Below are 19804 nucleotides of genomic sequence, written 5' to 3' on the forward strand. Positions count from 1 at the left end.
TGTTTTTATTCTTTTGGTGAAGTCTTTTGATGAGCATAATTGTTTAATTTTGGGGAGCTCCCAATTATCAAGTTTATCTTCTGGTGTTTGTGCATTGTTGGCTATGGTTTGTATTACATTTGTGCCATGTATCAGGGCCACGGCACTGGGTACTGGGAACATTGTCCCTATTTTTTCTTCCATGATCTTTATTGTTTTAGGTTTTATATTTAGGTCTTTGATCCATTTTAAGTTAGTTTTTGTGTATGGTGAGAGGTAATAAATCCTGTTTCATTTTTTTTTTTTTTTTTTGCAAATGGACATCCAGTTATGCCAGCACCATTGTCTTTTCCCCATTTAATGGCTTTGGCCTTTTGTCATATTTCAGCTGACCGATGGATTTATGTCTGGGTTCTCAATTCTTTTCCACTGGTCTGTGTATCTGTTGTTGTATCAGTGCCACGCTGTTTTGACTACTGTGGTGGTACAATAGGTTCTAAGATCACGTATTGTGAGGCCTCCCACTTTGTTCTTCTTCTTCTATACTGCTTTACTTCTCTGGGTGTATGGTTTTTAAATCATCTATTGAATGGTTCGCACTCGACTACTAACCTAAAGGTTGGCGGTTTGAACGTGCCCAGTGACACCACAGAAGGGCCTGGCAACCTGCTTCCATAAAGATTACAGCCAGGAAAACCCTATGATGTGGTTCTACTCTGTAACACACGGGGTCACCATGAGTCAGAATCGACCTGATGGCAACTGGGTTTTTTTTTTTAATTGAAGGACATATACATTACTTGCAATTGTTTGCTTTCCTAGACAGTGCTGTAATGAGTGTCCTTCCTAGGGAAATTTAGAAGGCTCTTCAGGCTGACTGATTGTTGTCTACCCTGTAGTTGATGAGGGTGAACCAAAAGAACTCCGTACTAAGGGGAGGGATAAGGTTTGCTGTGTGGAGAAACAAAGAGCTGTCTCCAAAACACAGCCAACACATTCAGAAATAGAAGACCTGCCAACAGGTGGGATGGCCTGTTCTGGAGTTCCCTGTTTTGATAGTTTAGTATAGAGCAGAGACTTGCTATGATTACTCAACACTGGTTGGATCAGAAGAGGAATTTCCAGACTCAGTTACCAGCAGGGCTGCTGAAGGGCTGTAGATTTCACCAGACAGTCTGGAGACAGCTAGACAGGGAGATGGGCAGCAGAGCTCCAAATCAGGCAGCGGCACGTGTGGAAGGAGCAGTGACCTATGGGGAGACTCATAATTCATAGACCAGACTTCTTCCAGCAGAGGGCAGTGCCTCAGATATTAGGCAGGAGCAGGCCAGCTGGAACCAGAGCTGGGTACTTCACTGGAGAGATTGCACCAGCCTTGGACGGAGGAGAACTTGAACTAAACTGTCCTTTGATACTGTAAGTGACATTGGGGAATCCTCAGGGTAAACACAGTAGGACTTAACACTACTTGGATTTGCCTGTTTCCTAATGTTTAACAATTTGGGTTTGGTAATGAATCTCTTTTTATACAGTCTGGCAACCTGGGCTTGCAAGTAAGGGAATTTGGAGTTAATGTAACTAACTAGGCTGGCCATTGGCTTTCTCAAGTTCCTTCTGGGTGCATGCTTGAATCAAAACGAGTGTTACCCCTCAAATATCATCTACCTTTCTGGCCCTGGTGCCCTGTGATCTGACACAAAGTTTACAAATAGAAAACTAGCACAGTGAAAGGTATGTAAGAAGTAACGATTTTACCTAACAGTGGAAACTTAGTGTTTACACTAGAGTCATTCTTCGCTTTTGCATTTCAATGACTGTGACGAATGGCTATGAAAACAAACTTTAAAGTGCAAGAGCCAGGCATATCAATGGCTATGCTTGCAGATAAACAAAGATGAAAAAAGATTAGTCGGCAGGCCTAAATAATTTCCAATCAACTCCTCCCTGAGTATTAGTTACCTTTTCCGTTCCGTAGTAGTTACAATCAAAGAGACAGAGTACCACAAGTGTGTTTCTAATGCTGTTGTTTTCCAGTCTTGTGATAAGAAAAAGGAGTGACTTTGGTATTTACTGGTGGAGTCAAGGCAGATTTGTTAGATGATAAAAGTACTGTGTTTGTTTAATTATTTGCCAGGCACGGCTCAGTCACACTCCACGTATGAAATCAGAGCAAGAGCGAAACCTAAGCGGAGTTTGTAGGAATTTCTTAGCAAAATAGCAAGTGGAGAAATACAGCAAAGAAAATAAAGTTTCTGGGCTCTTTTATTTCCCCTGCAACGTCTAGTCCGGGGATGGGTGACGTTCTGCTGGTCGTCGTATTATTCGCTGGCGGTCGCCTCTGGCCGAGGGGCAGCTCAAGTTCCCAGGCCGGCCAGGGGCGGCTGGACGTGGAGGGCGGCACCAGCTGTCTAGGGGAGCGGGGCGGGCGAAAAGGGGCGCCGGAGGTGCTTGGGAGCGGCCCTTCGTCCTGGTCGCAGGCACTCTGCCACCCAGTCCCCAGCCGCTGGCCCGGCAGGGCGCGGCCCCAGCGCCGCCCGGCTCGCCCCTGAGAGGTGGGACTTTCCCCACCGGAAGTGATCGCGGCCAGTCTTGGGGAGCTGGGGCGCCTCAGCCAGTGTGTCAGGGAAACCCTTCCGGGTGTGCTCTGGGGGGGGTGGGGGTGGGGGGGGGTCGGTGAGAAAAAGCGGCGGCTTAGCCCGGAGTCCCTGCGGCCGCCGCCACCGGACGGCCCCCGCCCTTCCCTCGGCGGCAGCAGGAACGCCGGGGCGACCGTGACACCGAGGAGCCGGCCGCTAGCCATGGCCTTGGCGTGACGGAGCCTCCCGGGCGGGCGGGCGGGCGGGCGGGCGTGGACGGCAGGGTAAGCGACCGTGGCGTTGGCGGCGGCGTTGGCGGCGGCGGTCCGCTAGGGGTGGGTGGGCGCTGGGGGACGCCGACGGGGGTCAGGCGGGTAACGTGCGCTCCTCTACCCCCTCGCAGGCCGGACGACACCGCGGGAGCCGGAGCCCAGAGACCCGCCCGGGCGGCAGTGACAGGAGCGGCGGCCGCAGGCCCGGGCGGCTCGGCAGCGCCAGCAGGAAGCGGGGTCCCTGGGCCCCTTTGTGTGCAGGGCGGGGGAGGGGTGCCGGGCGGCCGCTTCCCACGGGGTCCCCTTTCGGCGCCCCCGCCCCGTCCCTTGCTGGGACGCCCCCTGCCTGGGCTCCAGCTCCTATAGGAAGGGCATTGCCCTCCCATCCCCACCCACCCCGACGTTGGGCTCTTCCCCTCCCCCGCCTTCAACTTCCTCTTCTTCCCCGTTGGGCCCTCGGCTGCGCTGCACTCTCCGCGCCAGTTCGCAGATTTCCGCCCACCTTCCGCATTGCCTCGCTGCAGCTAGCGGGGTGCTGTTTCCCCCCCTCTGGTAGGAGTTGGTGAAGGTGAGACTCATGAGGGAATACAAGGTAGTGGTGTTAGGGAGCGGAGGGGTTGGCAAATCTGCCCTGACTGTGCAGTTTGTCACCGGGACTTTCATTGAGAAATATGACCCCACCATTGAAGATTTCTACCGCAAAGAGATCGAAGTGGACTCTTCCCCGTCCGTGCTGGAAATTCTGGACACCGCAGGAACTGAGCAGTTTGCCTCCATGAGAGATCTCTACATCAAAAACGGCCAAGGTTTCATCCTGGTTTATAGTCTGGTTAATCAGCAGTCTTTTCAGGTAACCAAACTAAATCTTGTAATTTCTTAGAAGGGGGTGTGGTAATCCTATCTCGACTTCTGATAAGCTTGAACTGTAAGTTAATGACTGGGTTTTGCTTTTCAAAGTTAGACTTGGGCATTTTGGAGGTGACTGCTCGCAGGGATAAGTATCGGGTTGTTTCTATAGAAAGTACTGAAGTAACAACTGTCAACAAATATATTAAAGTTATTTTTCAGTCAAAGAAACGTGAAAAAAGAAATGTCAGTCTGCGTATATTTCACCTTTCAGAATATAACCTGAAGTTGCTTGTTTTCGATTCAACAAGTATCGATTAATGTGCTCAAAAAAACACATTATATTACAGATAATCTCGGGTAAATAGAACACATCGAAAAGCAAATTACTTGGCGCCCATTATCTGTTGCACAGATAAGACCTCTGCGTCTGCTTTTCCTCCTGCCCCCTCTCTGTGCTCACCCAAGTTTCTCAGTTAGGTTCGTAAATCTTAGTGCTGCAAGATAAAGAACCAGAGACCTGCCTTCTAGGCATTTTGCTTACTTACTTGGGTGTTTGGTACAAACGGAAGTTACTAATTGAAAAGACTAGTATCCAGAATTAATAACCAACACAACAGCAAGAATGACTCTCCTTTTCTGCAATTGGTCCAAATTGCTTCTGGAAACATTGACTATATTTATAGAAAATATGTGGATCTGAAAACACGGAACAAGTGCAGATTTCTCACCCTAGCTGGGTGGCCAAACTGGATGTGGTCCAATTTCGTAGGAAAATCTGTCCTGCCCTTCACTGGGAGACAGACTGAAGGGTTAACATTATTTTAAGAGATGCAATAAATGTTGTTGTTTATTCCTTGAAAATAAATAACCTCATATTGACCCATTGTATTGACCTTCATTGACTTAGGAAATAGAGATACGTGTATGTGTACGTGCGTGTGTTGCATTTAAAGGTATGCACTTAATGGTGTTTACTTAAGACACATTACGTGCTTTAGCCAATACAGTACAATTTGCTAATTTCACTGTCTTTAGTATTTTAAATTTAAAGTACTAGAGTGAACTTTTCCAGTAACCTAACTAATATAGCAACTTCAGATTTTTTAAAAAAATGTTAAGTTCTGTGTAAATGAATCAGAGCTATTACGACCAAACTAAAGTTCATTCTATGTAGGCTTAAATTCCAAAGCAATTGTATCATAAAAGCATTTTCCCCAGAAAGTACCAAAGTACTAAAGGTGCTATTTGACAGGCATTTTCTTTCAAAAGGATCCTCAGGAGATTTTTTATTCTATTAGCTGACTCTCTTGAGGCTGGAATTCTCTTGAAGGGTTTTTAATAAGATTTCCATTATATCCACTTCTCTTACAAACATAAATAGGGAGTGGAAAACTGTGCCATCGTTTCAACAGAGAGTTTAACTTTTTTGAGCCCACATGCCATAACTTTGGATTCTCAGCTGAATTTGTGTTTCACTTTTTTTGTAAGGTCACAGGGAAAAGAAGCTTAACCTGGAAGACTGAACTGATACCCAAATAACATTGTTGCAAATATTAAATAACTATTTTTTGTCCCTAAATTTTCACAGTCCTATTTTTTCCTTCATCCCACATGTGAATATTGTGTTTACTGTAGCTACCCAAATTGAACACATGGTTTATATTTAAGTCAAACCTTTTAAGTTATGAAAAATCAAAAACAATTTGTAATGTTAGGATTAAATCTATAATATTGTCTGAAATCAATCATTTTCCCTCCCAACGTTGATGCTACTAGGGAATTGATAAGGTTCTTTTTATTATGTGTCTCATTCACTGGTTTTTAAATGAGAAAATTCAATACACATGGACAAACATCCCAGTAGCAAAAGCAAAAATACGCAAAGAATAATGTGACTTCTTCCTACCCTGACTCCCTGTTCCTTGGCCTTCCCGGGAGTTGCTCACGGGAGTTGCTCACTGTTACGTAGTTTCTAGTGTACTTAGTTGTGTTTGGAGGTGTTGGATTTTATTGGGATTAAGGGTACCATTAAGTTTAAAATTAAACATTTCAGGTCTTTTTAGGTTTAGTCTTCTGGCATTCGAAAGTGTTGCTGTTCCCACCTAAAACACTTTGTCTCCAGCGCTCTTACTCAATGGCTAGGAACGCATACATGCTACAGTCCTGTGCTAGGATAACAGGTGTTACAAGGCGTGATGACACACAGGCAGGTTTAAGGAGATGGCCAAACAGCATATTTGGAGGACTTACTTTCTCAACTAGAATAGACTGGGAGAAAGAAATGATTATATTATTTTAAGGTTAATGTGCAACCTATATTTTCTATTATTCTTTACAGAAACCCAGCAGGTAGGGCCCGTAGAAGTGATCTAGTTCAATGGAGAAAATGACGTTTTCTCTCTTTGGGTGTGTGATTTTATTTTGGATTCAGTTTTATAAGACATCACTGAGGGAGATTTTTCTGTGATATTTTATTATTTCTGTTATAGTTATGCAAATAGCATAATTTTTTTTCTCTTTGATTGTTTGAATAGGATATCAAGCCAATGAGAGATCAGATTGTCAGAGTGAAGAGATACGAAAAAGTCCCACTAATCCTAGTAGGAAATAAAGTGGATCTGGAACCAGAAAGAGAGGTTATGTCTTCAGAAGGCAGAGCTCTGGCTCAAGAATGGGGCTGCCCTTTCATGGAGACATCGGCAAAAAGTAAATCAATGGTGGATGAACTTTTTGCTGAGATCGTCAGGCAAATGAACTATTCATCCCTGCCCGAGAAGCAAGATCAGTGTTGTACAACCTGCGTTGTCCAGTAAAAAAGATAACCTCAATCATGGCCATACCGAGCAGGTTAGTGGTTACTGGAATGCTGTGAGCCAAGTAGTGCTCTGTTTTTGATCAGATATAACAAAAAGATGGGTTAGTATTAATCAACATTTTCCTTAGCACAAAAGTCGTCAACACTCAATACAGAAAATGCCAAAACTCCATGTAAACAAAAGGAAGGCAAGGAATTGCCTCTATTCCCATCACCAAGATTGATCTTTTTCAAAGTGATTTGCTGTTCTTACCTCTCTGCTTTATCGATAACATTTCTTTGACTTAGTTAAATGATGGTACACCTTTCCCTGTCTTGTTGATTTACCATCCAAAATGCACAGGACAGCATTCAGTAATAATTTCAGAAGATGACTAGTTTTGTTTTCTAGGCTTTTATATCCTGGATTGGAGAGCTGCTGTAATTGAAATCTTCAATTTATTAATCACCCGAGTGTTTGATTTAACAGAATGCTTATTTAATCAAGTTCATCTGTGCCTCGCACTTGAGGGATTTAAGTGACCTCTGATAGTAATAACAAATTATACTGCCATGGTGCACCTTGAATATATGGCCCAAATGAGAATCTGGTTAAATTACCTGTGGTTCGTTAGAAGGGACCACCCCAAGCACAGGAAACATTTTTATTCATTTTAATAAATAACAGAGTTCACGAGAGCAAATAACAAAAACCTCAGACCTTTCATTGAGTTAAATAACTTCACAAAACTCTTAAGTGAATGAGTTTTTGAAAAAGCCAGGTTTTGTAAAACTTAACTGAGCATTGAAAATGAGATTCTTTGATTCATATCGTGATCTTTTAATCTCAATTGTAATTGGGCAGATAGTATCACGCAGCCAGTAACACTTAGATAAATAAGGTAAAACACCCAACAGCGTAGATGGCTGAGAAACGACAGCAAATGCCGGACTAACCTGACAATATCAGGAACAGAACTGATCTTTTTGAGCCAAAGTTGACTTCAAGTCTAGGAGGCAGTGTTGCAAATGGCAACAGACATTTCAGATTGCAGTGATGATTCCTAATCAAAGGCCTGGCTGTATATGTGCTCCCTGGAGAAACGACTAACAGTCCCTAATTTATCTTTGCAGACTCGGGTCTCCTGTCAGGTAGTGTCATCTTTGAAAATGAAGGGTGGCAACAGTGCTTTATTCAAAATGCTTTCACTCATCAGCCTTTTAGCATACCAGAATATGATGAAATCTCTTTTTGTTGTTGTTTTTTTAATGGCTAGCTGCATCTGTTGCCTCACAAAGCCACAGTTCAGGCTCTAGACTGGCATATATGTTGTTAACTGCATCGCATTTGTATAGCCCTTTTGAGGTAGAGACTGGTGTGTGTAGCTGATCGAGTCCCAAGTTCTTGCTTCCGTAATCTTGCTTCTTAAATTATAAGCCAGCTTCAAGTTTAAACAAGTTCGGTGGTGATTATATCATACCATTGTGTTCTATTTCTCTGAGACTTTTTAACTGCGCAGATGACAAAAGTGTACATGTTTAAGTCTTATCATCTTTATAAAAAAATTAACCAACTCCCACAAAATGTTCCCAGTTTTCTTTCCATCATTAGTGTACACAGCTATAGGAAGTGAACTGAATAAAACTGATCTCATCATGTAGAGGGCCAACTGTCTCAAATTGATAAATGGATAATTTCTAAAGCTTTTTTTTAACCTTTCTTTTTCCAAATTTCTGAGTTTATTCATAATCCATTTGGTTACCTACAGGAATGAGTACATAACTTTCTTTTTTTATCTTTATATTTTAAGTCAACTGTGCTTAAGTATTAGGAGGCCTGGTCGTGCAGTGGTTAAGCACTCGGCTGCTAACTGAAAGGTTGGCAGTTTGAACCCGCCAGCCACTCCGTGGGAGAAAGATGTGGCCGTCTGCTTCCATAGAGATTTACAGCCTTGGAGTCCCTATGTGGCAGTTCTATCCTGTCTCCTGGGGTCACCCTGAGTCAGAATTCTACCCAACGGCAGTGGGTTTGGTTTTGGTTTTTTTCTTGGTGCTGAAGTCTTACTTTTTTTTAAATGTAGAATCAGAAAATATTTTAATATCAATCATTGCTTATTTCTTTAGCAATGGGACAAATTGCCCGAGTTGTGTTTTATTTTTTGTAAGCAGAATACACAGATGAAAGTGTGGACCTTGAAATAAAATATCTAATCAGCTTGAATTTCTGATAATATTAAAGGGAATTCCCTGGCCAAGGTCTTTTAGAACAAAGCACACAATGCGCAGTTTCTTTTCTTCTCTTCCTGACATCAGTCAAATAAGATTGAACAGATGTGTATGGGAATCTGTAATCCGAGGCCAGTAAAGTTTGTAGTTGTGCTTGCTCACTATTTACCTAAAAATTAGGCCCATAGGATTTTGAATCCTGTAGCTTGAGCCATGGGGCTGTGCAGTCTTTACAGTTCCACATCTAGATTGAACCTCAAACTTTGACAGGTAAAGGTAATTTGAGAAATGATCTTCCTTAAAATTTAGAAGAGTGCCTTGTCCAAGTTAGAAATAATAAGACTCAACGAAGTCAGAAAGGCTGTGCTCATTAATTGGTAACTCATTGCTCTTAGTTGATAGGGAAAATTTATTAATGCTCGAAGAAGTCCTGATAATTCCTCACATTTATTTCTTACCACCCTTCAATTTGGGTCTCCATTCTTTTGCCCAACATCTGTTTATCTGCATGGCTCCCAGAATTGTTTCCTCACCTTTTACCCTGCCACTGCCAGTTATCTTAGTGTAAGTTTGGAAGCACGGCCAGATTCTTTCTGCCCTGCCCTCATGCCTGGTTTCCTTACTGACCTGAGGAGCCTGCCATCAAATGCTTTGAAGGACTTCTTTTACTGTGCATCAGCAGTATAATAAAAACCTAGGTCAGTGCTGTAGCCCTGTTTTGGCCGTATTAACTACATCATAGCTCATCGGTATTGGTGTCAATAATTGGCAGTTGGCTGTGTCAGCATACTGTTGTCGAGAAGAATTAATATTTTGTTAATAATCTAATAATATTATAAAAGAAATAAAACAGTGCTGTAGGGGTTTGGGGAGAGGAGAGACTACATCTGGTTAGAGCAGGGTTTCTCAACCTGGGCATCATTGGCATTTTGGACTAGATCATTCTTTGTTGTGGAGGGCTGTCCTGTGCCTTGTAGGATGTTTAGCAGCACTGGCCTCTTCCCACTAGATGCCAGTAGCACTGCCCACCCCCTCAGAGTGGTAGCATCCAAAGATATCTCCAGACATGCAAATATCTGCTGGGGGGGCAACATCGCCCCTGGATGAGAACCCTTGAGTTAATGGTATTGGGGACTCTAGCATTTGAGTCAGGCCTTGAGGAATGAGTAGGATTAGAGGGGTGGGGGTGGATTCCAAACAAAAGGAATACCAAGGAGGAGCAAACTAATATCCCAAAATATTCTGTTGAAAGGAAGGGAGGAAGTGCAGAAAACTTACCCCTTAAATGTGACAGTTTGGTACACTCTTTTGGCAAATAGAATTTTTTAAAGATTATTTTTCCAGGATTCCTATATCTCAGTCCAGCTATAAAAAAAGAAAACAGAAAACAGGAGTAAAAAGGATGTCCTTCACTACACTTTGAGGTCTTCTGTGAGATTTTATAGCATTTTTCTCAGTGTATTACGAAATGGATTCTCCGAACTAGAGTAAACGGTGCATAAGAGTACCAAACACCAGGCATCCAGCTGAAAGAACAAAGGTCATTATTTATGTCAGCCCCAGTTCATTATTGATGTCAGCCTGAAGAAATAGGGAGATTCTTGATTCAAGACTAGCACATCATTTCACGTGGCAGCAGAATGCCTGGGACATTAACAAAGGCTTCTGAAAGGCTTCACCATCTATGAATGTCATTTTAGTCTAGCTGGACTTACTGTTTCTAAACACAATGGAATTGATTAGCATTTTCAAGGTTTTTTTTTTTTAAATAAATAAAAATGTGGAGTCAGAATTGTTTCTAATCATTTTGTCCAGTGTTTACTTAGATAGGATATGCTGGGGATTTAGCGAATGTGAGGGGGGAGATCCTCAAACAAAATTACATCGTACTTTAAAATGCTGACATTTTCATATCCAAGTTAAATATTAATCATATCAGTAAAGGACTGGGGTGGAATTCGATTGCAAGAAGTTACAGTTTTGTTAGCTACCTCCTCTTTTTTGTGGTTGTTGTTCCCTGCCCTATTTTGCCTATCGGTTTTAGTAGGGAAGACAGCATATTTAAAATGCTCATCTGTCAGCCACTGCACATGGTGAGGCAAAGTGGAGCCTGTGGCATGGAGTCCTTGAGTGGAGCGGGAAGCATGCCCTGGGGTAGTGTGTACCATAAAGGTCTACAGTGGACCTGGGGAGAAAGAAGAGCAGAGCTGCTTTGCCTTTTCTGCCACCCCTCATTCTCTCAGACCTTCACTGACCCCCACCAGGTTCATGGTTTGGGACTGTTCAGAGCGAATTAGGTACCTAGTTAGATCTGCTCTGGGTGTGGATGTGCCCTGGTGATTAGAATGACTCTTTGTATATCTACTCCCTCTTTAATTGCTTCCTTTTAACCTCAAGATTAGGTTTTTATTGCAGAATGAAATGCATATGAGCCATTCAGTTTTACGCCATTACTTCTCTGGCTTAGAATGAGCCATCAGTAGAATTAACAAAAATTGCATCATGGAGTTGGAGCATTGCCACCGAGGAAGTGTTCTAGCCATACTACAGGAAAGATTCTCCTTGTGGGATTACTTTTCAGTGGAATTCTAAAATTCAGAAGATACTATCACTAAGAAAAACTTAAGTCCTGTCAACTGTTGGAAAAACTTAGCCTACCAAAAACATACTCCCAAATTCCTTTGATTAGCCACAGTCTTAGGAATATCAGATTCAGAAAAAGCAATTTAGAGTTGAGAGCAGCCATACTCTACCTGATCTAATTCAAAACCAGCAGTTGGGATATTATCAGTGGACATGGTCATACTGTTTAAAATCTCAGAATTGAGCTCATTAAACTGATTGACCCTTTTGGAGGCTTCGGAAAGCCTAGGACATGAGAAAAATAGCTTAGCCCTTCCCTTCTACCCTGGGTTCACCATAAACTTTTAGGGTACACGCTCTCCTTAAAGCGTGGTTCCACTTCTGTCAAGGATTCCACACCAGATGCTTTAGTGGGTGACAGGTGAGCCCTTTTAATGACCTAGTCGTCCCGTCCCCACCCCATAGGCTTCCTGACCATTATGCAAATTAGGATAGAGAAACAAGCAAGATGTTTAACAAAAACTACCTCTATCAACAGAATTTCAGCCTGGTGTTACACTCACATACCTGTTGCCATCGAGTCGATTCCGACTCATAGCGACCCTACAGGACAGAGTAGAACTGCCCCATAGAGTTTCCAAGGAGCACCTGGCAGATTCGAACTCCTGACCTTTTGGTTAGCAGCCGTAGCACTTAACCACTATGTCACCAGGGTTTCCTATACTCACATAACTAATATTTAACTGGGATATGAAGATGCCACATAAAAAAAAATGTGAAGGGAAATTCACTTAAAAAAACAAGTCCATAGGTTAAATCCTCAGCAGATCATATATCTAAAAACTGGCAAAAGACTATAGGCAAGTAAGAGTGCATATTTATATTTGCTTTACAGAGAGAGAGAATGCTAGTAAATTCCATTGTATTTAGAAATAGCAAAGCCAAGCGAGGCTAAAAAAGACATTCATAAACTGCTAAGCCTTTCCGGAGCCTTTGTTAATGTCCCAGGCATTCTGCTGCCATGTGAAATGATGTGCTAGTCTTGAATTAAGAATCTCCGTTTTTCTTCAGGCTGACATCAATAATGATCTTTGTTCTTTCAGTTCTGTGTTTGGTACTCTCATGTACCAATTTATTCCACTTGGGAGACCCTGTCCCATAATTTCCTGAGCAAATGATTTGAACTGTCCCCGCCTTTTTTTTTTTTTTTAATAATTCTCCCACAATAAAATCTTATTCACAAAAAGTGAAAACGTGAACCCAAACAGTTAAGCAAGAGTTTCAGTTGAAGGTTCCAGAATTAAGATTTGTTGGGTGTCTTGCTGGAAACTTGAGAGTGAAGACAAAATAACTTGTGTTCTGACTCGAAAGCAGCAAGCTATACGTTTGCAACGTGTGTCTGCATGTGATATCCTGGGACTTCGAAAGTGTACTAGTTTAACCAGCTGCCTTTACAACTTCTGGGATATATTTTAAATGAATGAGTGTTAGTGCACTGAACATTTTGCTGTCACAGTGTGGAGCAATAACGTTTACATTTCACTTTCCATGAAATTCGGATGTGAAAGAGACAGTCCCTTATGCTTAATGCAAGCTTTTGCTTCGGGATTTATTACTAAAGAGAATTATAATTTATTACTTTCTTGCAAAGTAGCCAGTATTAATACTTTGTTTAAAGATATGCCTAATATTAATACTGTTGAGTCTGACCCAGGGTTTATCTATATCTCTTGATTTCACTGGACTGTTGTCATCCTGTGGAATGTGAATTGACTAAATATTAACCAGGTTTTTGGGGGATGGAAACTGATGACTAGCACCTTTTATTTTGGGTAGATTATGGTCAGTGAGCTGGATTGTCTTGTTTATTTCGGCTAGAAATAAATCAGAACAACTTTACTTTCTCAATTTGATTTCAGGAAATATCTCAAAATATTAAACCATTGCGTATTACAAGTCTTCATTATTTAAGAGGCATAAACATATCTTAAACATATTTTAAAATTTCAAACTGTTCATAATTGTTTATTTTGAAAAATATGGATTAAAATTTATAGCAATCTTACCAATTCAGATTAATTGAGGGAAGTCTAGTCTGAATTACTGAAGTCTTCACAACGAACAGTATGTATATATAATGAAATAATGCTGTGTACAAGTAGGTACAGAAATTCACACTAAGCTAAAAAATATAAAGGTCCTTAGTCTGGATAGCAAAGACACAACCCTGATCCTCTAGAAATGTACAACATAGTTGAGAGATGTAAACAATACCTGACATTTGTGTGGCCCTTATACTTTATAAGGTATTTTCACATATTATGTGATATTTACAACAGTCTTAGAATTTTTTTTTTAGAAGGAAAGTCTTTTTATCCCCATTTTAATGATAAGGAAACTGAACTTTCCCAAGCTTACATAACACGTGTTCCCATTAACATTTTCCTTTAATGCAAAAAGAAGAAAAGTCTTAATTGGAAGAAAAATGTTTTCTTAATAGTTTCTAAAGAAGGCAAAATTTTGTTCCATTTTCCTAATACATTTAGGTGACAGGATTTCAGTAATAATAAGAGGAGGGGCTTTTTTTGAAAGGAATCATTTAATGACATAGCTGCTAATGAAATGTTTTCTTAGGTTCTTTGAACAGTAATAGAAATATAGCTGTAGATGAAATTAAAAGTATACATTTATAAACGTTGGTAGAATCCTTAGCATTATCTTCAATTGGTTTCACTTGACATTCTTTCATAGTTGTTGTTCTACTCTTTGTTTCTGGCTTTATTTAATTTTTTTTTAATCTTTTACGTTAAAAAGCAAGTCCTGTAAATGTAACCTCCTCTAGAAGCGACTGGTGACCTCAGCACAGGTAGAGAATGTTGCATCTGACTGACAGATACTCCCCTCCCAGCATTAACTAGAAGAGAGCAAATCTATCAGCTGTAAAGAGCAGAGACTGAGGAATCCCAAGCATAGAAGTTCCTGTGGTTGGGAGGATGTCCAAAAGGAGAGCAGAGCAGAGCAGAGTGGGAAATGTGAACTGCTGCTGTCACCAAGCCTTTAGCCCAAGCTGGGGCACCAAGTTAGGTGCTCAGTATCTAGGTCTAGAAGTGAATCATATTTTCTTATTTTAGATTTTAAAAAACTTGAATTTTGAAAAAGTCTAGCATATTGTTCAGTTAGCTCATAATTAATATGCATTTAATTCTAATGTCATTTCCAGTTAAAAATAAGAAAAGATCAAGTTCAAAGTAGAAGTAACGTTTGCCACAAGTTCTATGCTGTAGGATCTTTTAAACCATTAGGGACATTTTTGTTATTGTATAAAAGTATAATAGAAGTATAAAGTATAACAACATTATGAAAAACCAGAGTAGTTGCACACACGCGCGCACATCCGTGCACACTGTATGGTATTATATGTAAAGCATCATTACTATGTCTCTAATTTTTAGTGGCTTTTCAGGAATACACAAAATTACTTTTTTTCTTAAACTGATGGGGAACACAGGGAAATTCCACCCTAAATTCTTTATTCTGGTACCACTGTATGTAAATAGATCTGTTGGCAGTCATACTATTTTAAACTGTAATCCATGTTTCTATATTTTTATGGCATTTTTATCTTAATTGCAGATAAAACTCAGAGGAAATTTGCACATATGCTGCTTTGGAGAACTTTACAACCTGGGTTGCAGAACTGAGCCTTGGTAAACCTGTCTCTATTACAGCATGTTGCCATACATCTAATTAAGTGCATAAGGTCTTTGGCCTTCAAGATCCATCGACCTTAAACGGGAATGCTTAGCACGTTTACCATATGTTTAAACTCTGTTCTTTATCAATCAGTCCTTTTATAGCTTTTTAAGTTCTTATTGATGGCTAATATGCAAGATTAATTTTTAATATTTTAATTGATTTCTTTAATCAGTTTCTCAACTTGTATTTATTAAATACTCAAACTCAGTATTACCTACTCAATGCCTTTTAAAAGAAAAGTTATAATGGAGACAAAATTGAGCCTTAAACAAATGGTTACTTCTGTATATTACCTCGCACCAGTGCTTCATTCTATTTGTAAAATCTTTCTCTTTAAATGGTTGGTGAATACTTTGAGACTTTGTTTACGTGTGGCAGTGTTGTAAAAAGAAACTAAAGATCACATTTTGCCTGTATGGATGCAGTATCCCTTTTTGTCAAGCGTAGTTTGTGATGTGTTTTTGTAATTACCATGTACTAAGGATTACCATTGATATTTGAAATAGACTGTAGAGCATTTAGCTGAAGAGTTAAGCATTCAATTCCATTAGGTTTTCACATGTTTTAATCTCATTTACAGCATTGAATTGCAGCAGTAACATTTTCCTTTCTGTGAAGTTCTAAATTTAGTTATGACCTACTTAGCAATGCCTTTGAAAAGGGATATTGTATCCATGGTAAATTCATTGTATACCTAAACAGAGATAGCTCAGCTTTGCCTGTCAGGCTTGTAATTGACATCTAGTAGACCTCTGCACATGTAAATTGAATTCAAATAAAATCATATACACTTTCTAGTTCTTAATATTTGTCTTTCTGAATAATAGTTTAAAGCAATATTTGTTAACATTTTCTTGCACTATCACAATTGCTTTTTAGTAATTTCTCAAGAAGCATGTTCGTAGTAGAGACAAAATCTGTGTAACAGGAGGGAGAATAGCACCGTCTCTGGGCGTTTTTGTTTGTTTGTTTTTTTGCAAATGTGCTTCTAATAGCCATTGCCTTCCATGTTGTTTACCTAATCAGCACATTTTGTCTGAATACTTGAACATTTTAACAGTAACACAGGTATAGAAGCAGAAGGGAAACTTATAAAGAGTAGTCTTTTGGTTCAGTTTTAACATCATGACAACAGGCGCTTTTTCTAGCAATGATTTTAAAATTTTGTAAGTTTGACAGTATTTTGTTGTTGGGTTTCTCTTTGGTTTTAGTTGTGTGCTTTTAATTTGCAGAAGTTAGTAACTGCAGCTCACCTACTGCACCAAAGTTCTCGATTTTAGGAGCCCAGCTTTAGTTATTTGAACATGCTTCTAAATAAAACAAAATAAACAAAAAACCAAAACTATACTTTTGATCTATAATAATAGCTCAATAACTTTGTCAAGGAAAGCTCTAATATATGCAGTGATGGTTTATGGAAGGGTGTGGCAATTTTAAATTTGTATTGTGTGTGATGTTCCAATAAAATGATATCTACATTCATGTGATTTATTGGTCAGCATGACCATTAATTATTGAATAGAATCGATTAAACTTTAATTTCCTTTTTTTTAATCGTGTTGCATTTGATTCCTGATCAAATTCCCTTAAAGTAAAATCACGTTTTTCGATTTTGAATTTTATGGTGAGACTGTAACGGTGGAGACAATTGAAACATTGTTCCTTGTTAATAAACTGCTTGAAATGAGTACCCAATTTACGTTTGCACCTTCATACCAAACTTAAAACCAAACACTCAATTCAAAGTAGGTTAAGTGATTGTGGTTCATCATTATTAGCTTGTGTGAAATTATAAAGGAATCAAATAATTCATGATGATTTAAATTTTCTGCAGATTATTGATTTTTTTTAATACAGTATTTCTTTCCTATGGGTAGTTTTCTCTCTCACTCTCTCTCTTGCAAAAGACATTACACTGTTCATTGTCATTGACCTCAGCAGCAAATTTAACTTGAATTCGCTTAGGATGACAGGAATCAGGGGAAAGTGATTTAAAAGTGGTTTCTCCAGCACATTTTAAGAAAAGGGACCAAAAGTTATTTTAGCTTCCTCAGTAGATTGCATGTCAGGTTGCTTATTAGGATAATAAATCAATATTAAATGCAATATATGTCTTGTCTTTACTATGGCACCTTTTTAGGAGTTGTTCAAATCACTGCAGTAGGGCTCTGCAAATCAAATCCTGTAACCTGTTCATGGATCTGATGTACTGTAACTTTAGCAGTGAAAGGTAAAATCCGGAATAACAAGTACAAACATGGAACAATGACCTATACAAATTTGTAAAAGTACAGTTTTCCGATAGATTACATTCTTGTCATTTTGTAAGACAACCCTGCAGTCCACCTGTTTGTAACTTTTTTAATAAAATAGACATCTGTATTACTGAGGTTGTTTTTTTTTTTTTAACTTATTTGGTGTATTACTTCTTGTACTAGGTTTGCTAACTTCTAAATCTCTTTCGTGTAGCTGAAATCATTCGTTTTTATCAAAATGATAATGTGTATTACAGTACATGTTTAAAAAGAAGTTGAAAAATGTTCACTTGTTTCCATAGTCACAGTCCTGGCATATGTGGGGGTGGAGGGCAATGAGATATGTTCTAAAGTGTAGTAACATTTAGGGTATTTGCATAACTTATAAATAAATTAGAAGTTATAGATAATGGGTAGAAAAAGAATAATGTATATGACTTTTCCCATAAGCAGAAAGTGGCCCAATTGCAAATTCGTTGGCTGGGGATTATGTATGTGTAGGAGAGTCCAGGCAATATTAAGCGATATAATTGCATATTTAATGGATTAAGAACACCTAAGGAATCGACTCGACGGCAGTGGGTGGTGGGTAACACAATTAAGTTACCACTTCGTTTTACCAGTGGAAATTTTTGCTAATCACTTCAATCCACTGCTTAACTCAGTATTTTTAAATTATTCAACTGAACAGATTTTTTAACCAAAGTGTTTTAAAACCATGTCATAATCAGTCTTTGACTGGAAGTTGGACAGTCCTAGGAGTCAAAATGCATGTGGACTGGATGTTTTTTAAATTTTTGTAAATGAATGGTCAGGTTTACATACCTGTGTCATAACATATAGAAAATATTATTTAATTGTTTATTACCATTGATTATTGGTCTTTAGCTGGGCTCCAAACACCCCATATGTGCTGGTCCTAGATCCTGTCCTTGAAGCCCAAAAACCCTTTTCTACAGTGAAAGCACTTATGACTTCAGCCCCTTCCCGCCCCTTTCCACTGAAAGAGTAGTATGCCTTCATCCAGCAAGGTCAAATTTTTAACCAAGGGAATAACAGAGAAAGAATGAGAAGGTGAGAAGATGGAGCAGTGTGAGAGCTAAGGGGGACTAACCCGATAAGCCACATCAGCCTTAGACAGCAGTAGAGGACTCTGTCACAGGGAGATCACCTTCATCTCTTCTTCTCTGTCCTCTTCATGTTACTCTTATCCTGGAAGAAGATCTTCCAGGATATAGCATCTTGGGGTCAAGATACAAGTTGTGTGACTTATGGTTCAGATTTAAATCACCTACAGTTTTCAAATAGCTCCTGCTTTCATGTATATTTACTTCATTTAAACCTTACAGCTCTCTGGTGTTTTGGACTTTATTGTCCCCATTTTATAGTTAATGAAAACAAGGCTCAGAAAAGTTGTGACTGAAGTTCCTAAAGGCAACGTCGAATGATTAAAATGTGAAAGTTTCTCTTTTAGGGGGAGGGGCATTATTTACTGACATTTACTTAGCAGAAGGCCCAAGATTATTATGAAAACAACGCTAGAGAACATGATAGAAAAGCTTACATTAATGTGACAAATTAACATAATTCAATGCCAAAAGAAGACAAATATAGATAAAATATGTCTGATACTACCTTTGAGTTCAGAGTTCTGTTATTGGTTATTATCATTGTTTAAGAATGATTATCATTTCATTCCATATAAAACAATACTTCATTTACTTATCTATTTGATGAGGAAGAACCAAATATAAGTAAGGTTAGAAAGTTTTAAATTCTGATACAGCATTTAAATATTCACAGTAACATAAGCAAAGTACAGAATGGATCAAGACTGTTGACTCACAAGGAAAAGCAATAAGAGTGAGAAAAGAATAAAAATGTATTATGTCATAGATTAACACGAGTTGTCTCATATTCAAACTGAGCAGTCATCAGATTTTAATTTTTTTCTGGTGAAACCTTTAAATTGATTTTAAATACGTGGATAAACTTTACATATATTTGAACTTTGGCTAAATGTTAATAATACTGGTAAATTTAAAAAATTTATTGTGGTGAAACATCAAAAAAAATTACCACTTCAGCCATTTTTGCATGTAAAATTCAATGACAATTACATTCACCATGTTATGCAACATGCACCGTTATTCATTTCTAAATTTTTCATCACCCTTAAAAACTCTACCCTTTAAGCAATACTACACATTTCCTCTCCCCATCCACCCCCTGAAATGCTAATAAACTTTGGTCTCTATGCATTTGGCTCTTCTGGTTATTTCATATAAGTGGGATCACACAGTAGTTGGCCTTTTGTGTCTGACTTATTTCACTCAGCATAATGTTTTCAAAGTTAGTCCATGTAGCATGTATCATAACTTCCGATCTCTTTACGACAGGGTAACATTCCATTGTACGTATATACCACAATTGATCCATTCATCTGTCGATGGACGCTTGGGTTGTTTCCACCTTTTGGCTATTGTGTATAATGCTGCAATGAACATCGGTGTA

General features: G+C 39.3%; 1 protein-coding gene across 3 annotated transcripts; it reads left to right on the plus strand.

The window, feature by feature from the left end:
* Nucleotides 1-1304: 1304 nt before the first annotated feature.
* On the plus strand, nucleotides 1305-15830 carry RAP2C (RAP2C, member of RAS oncogene family). 3 transcript variants are annotated; one of them, XM_049872191.1, is made up of 5 exons: nucleotides 1306-1395; nucleotides 2959-3395; nucleotides 3517-3677; nucleotides 6211-6523; nucleotides 14913-15830. In XM_049872191.1, the coding sequence occupies exons 3-4, from the start codon at nucleotides 3603-3605 to the stop codon at nucleotides 6487-6489; spliced, it is 354 nt and encodes a 117-aa protein (XP_049728148.1). In that variant the 5' UTR covers nucleotides 1306-1395; nucleotides 2959-3395; nucleotides 3517-3602; the 3' UTR covers nucleotides 6490-6523; nucleotides 14913-15830. The 3 variants fall into 3 exon arrangements, with proteins under 3 accessions (XP_049728146.1, XP_049728148.1, XP_049728147.1); XM_049872189.1 differs by having other exon boundaries at nucleotides 1305-1395; nucleotides 2959-3677; XM_049872190.1 differs by lacking the exon at nucleotides 1306-1395 and adding an exon at nucleotides 2824-2839 and having other exon boundaries at nucleotides 2959-3677.
* Nucleotides 15831-19804: the final 3974 nt, after the last annotated feature.

This window comes from Elephas maximus, chromosome X, assembly GCF_024166365.1.
Source record: "Elephas maximus indicus isolate mEleMax1 chromosome X, mEleMax1 primary haplotype, whole genome shotgun sequence".
NCBI classification, from domain to species: Eukaryota; Metazoa; Chordata; class Mammalia; order Proboscidea; family Elephantidae; genus Elephas; species Elephas maximus.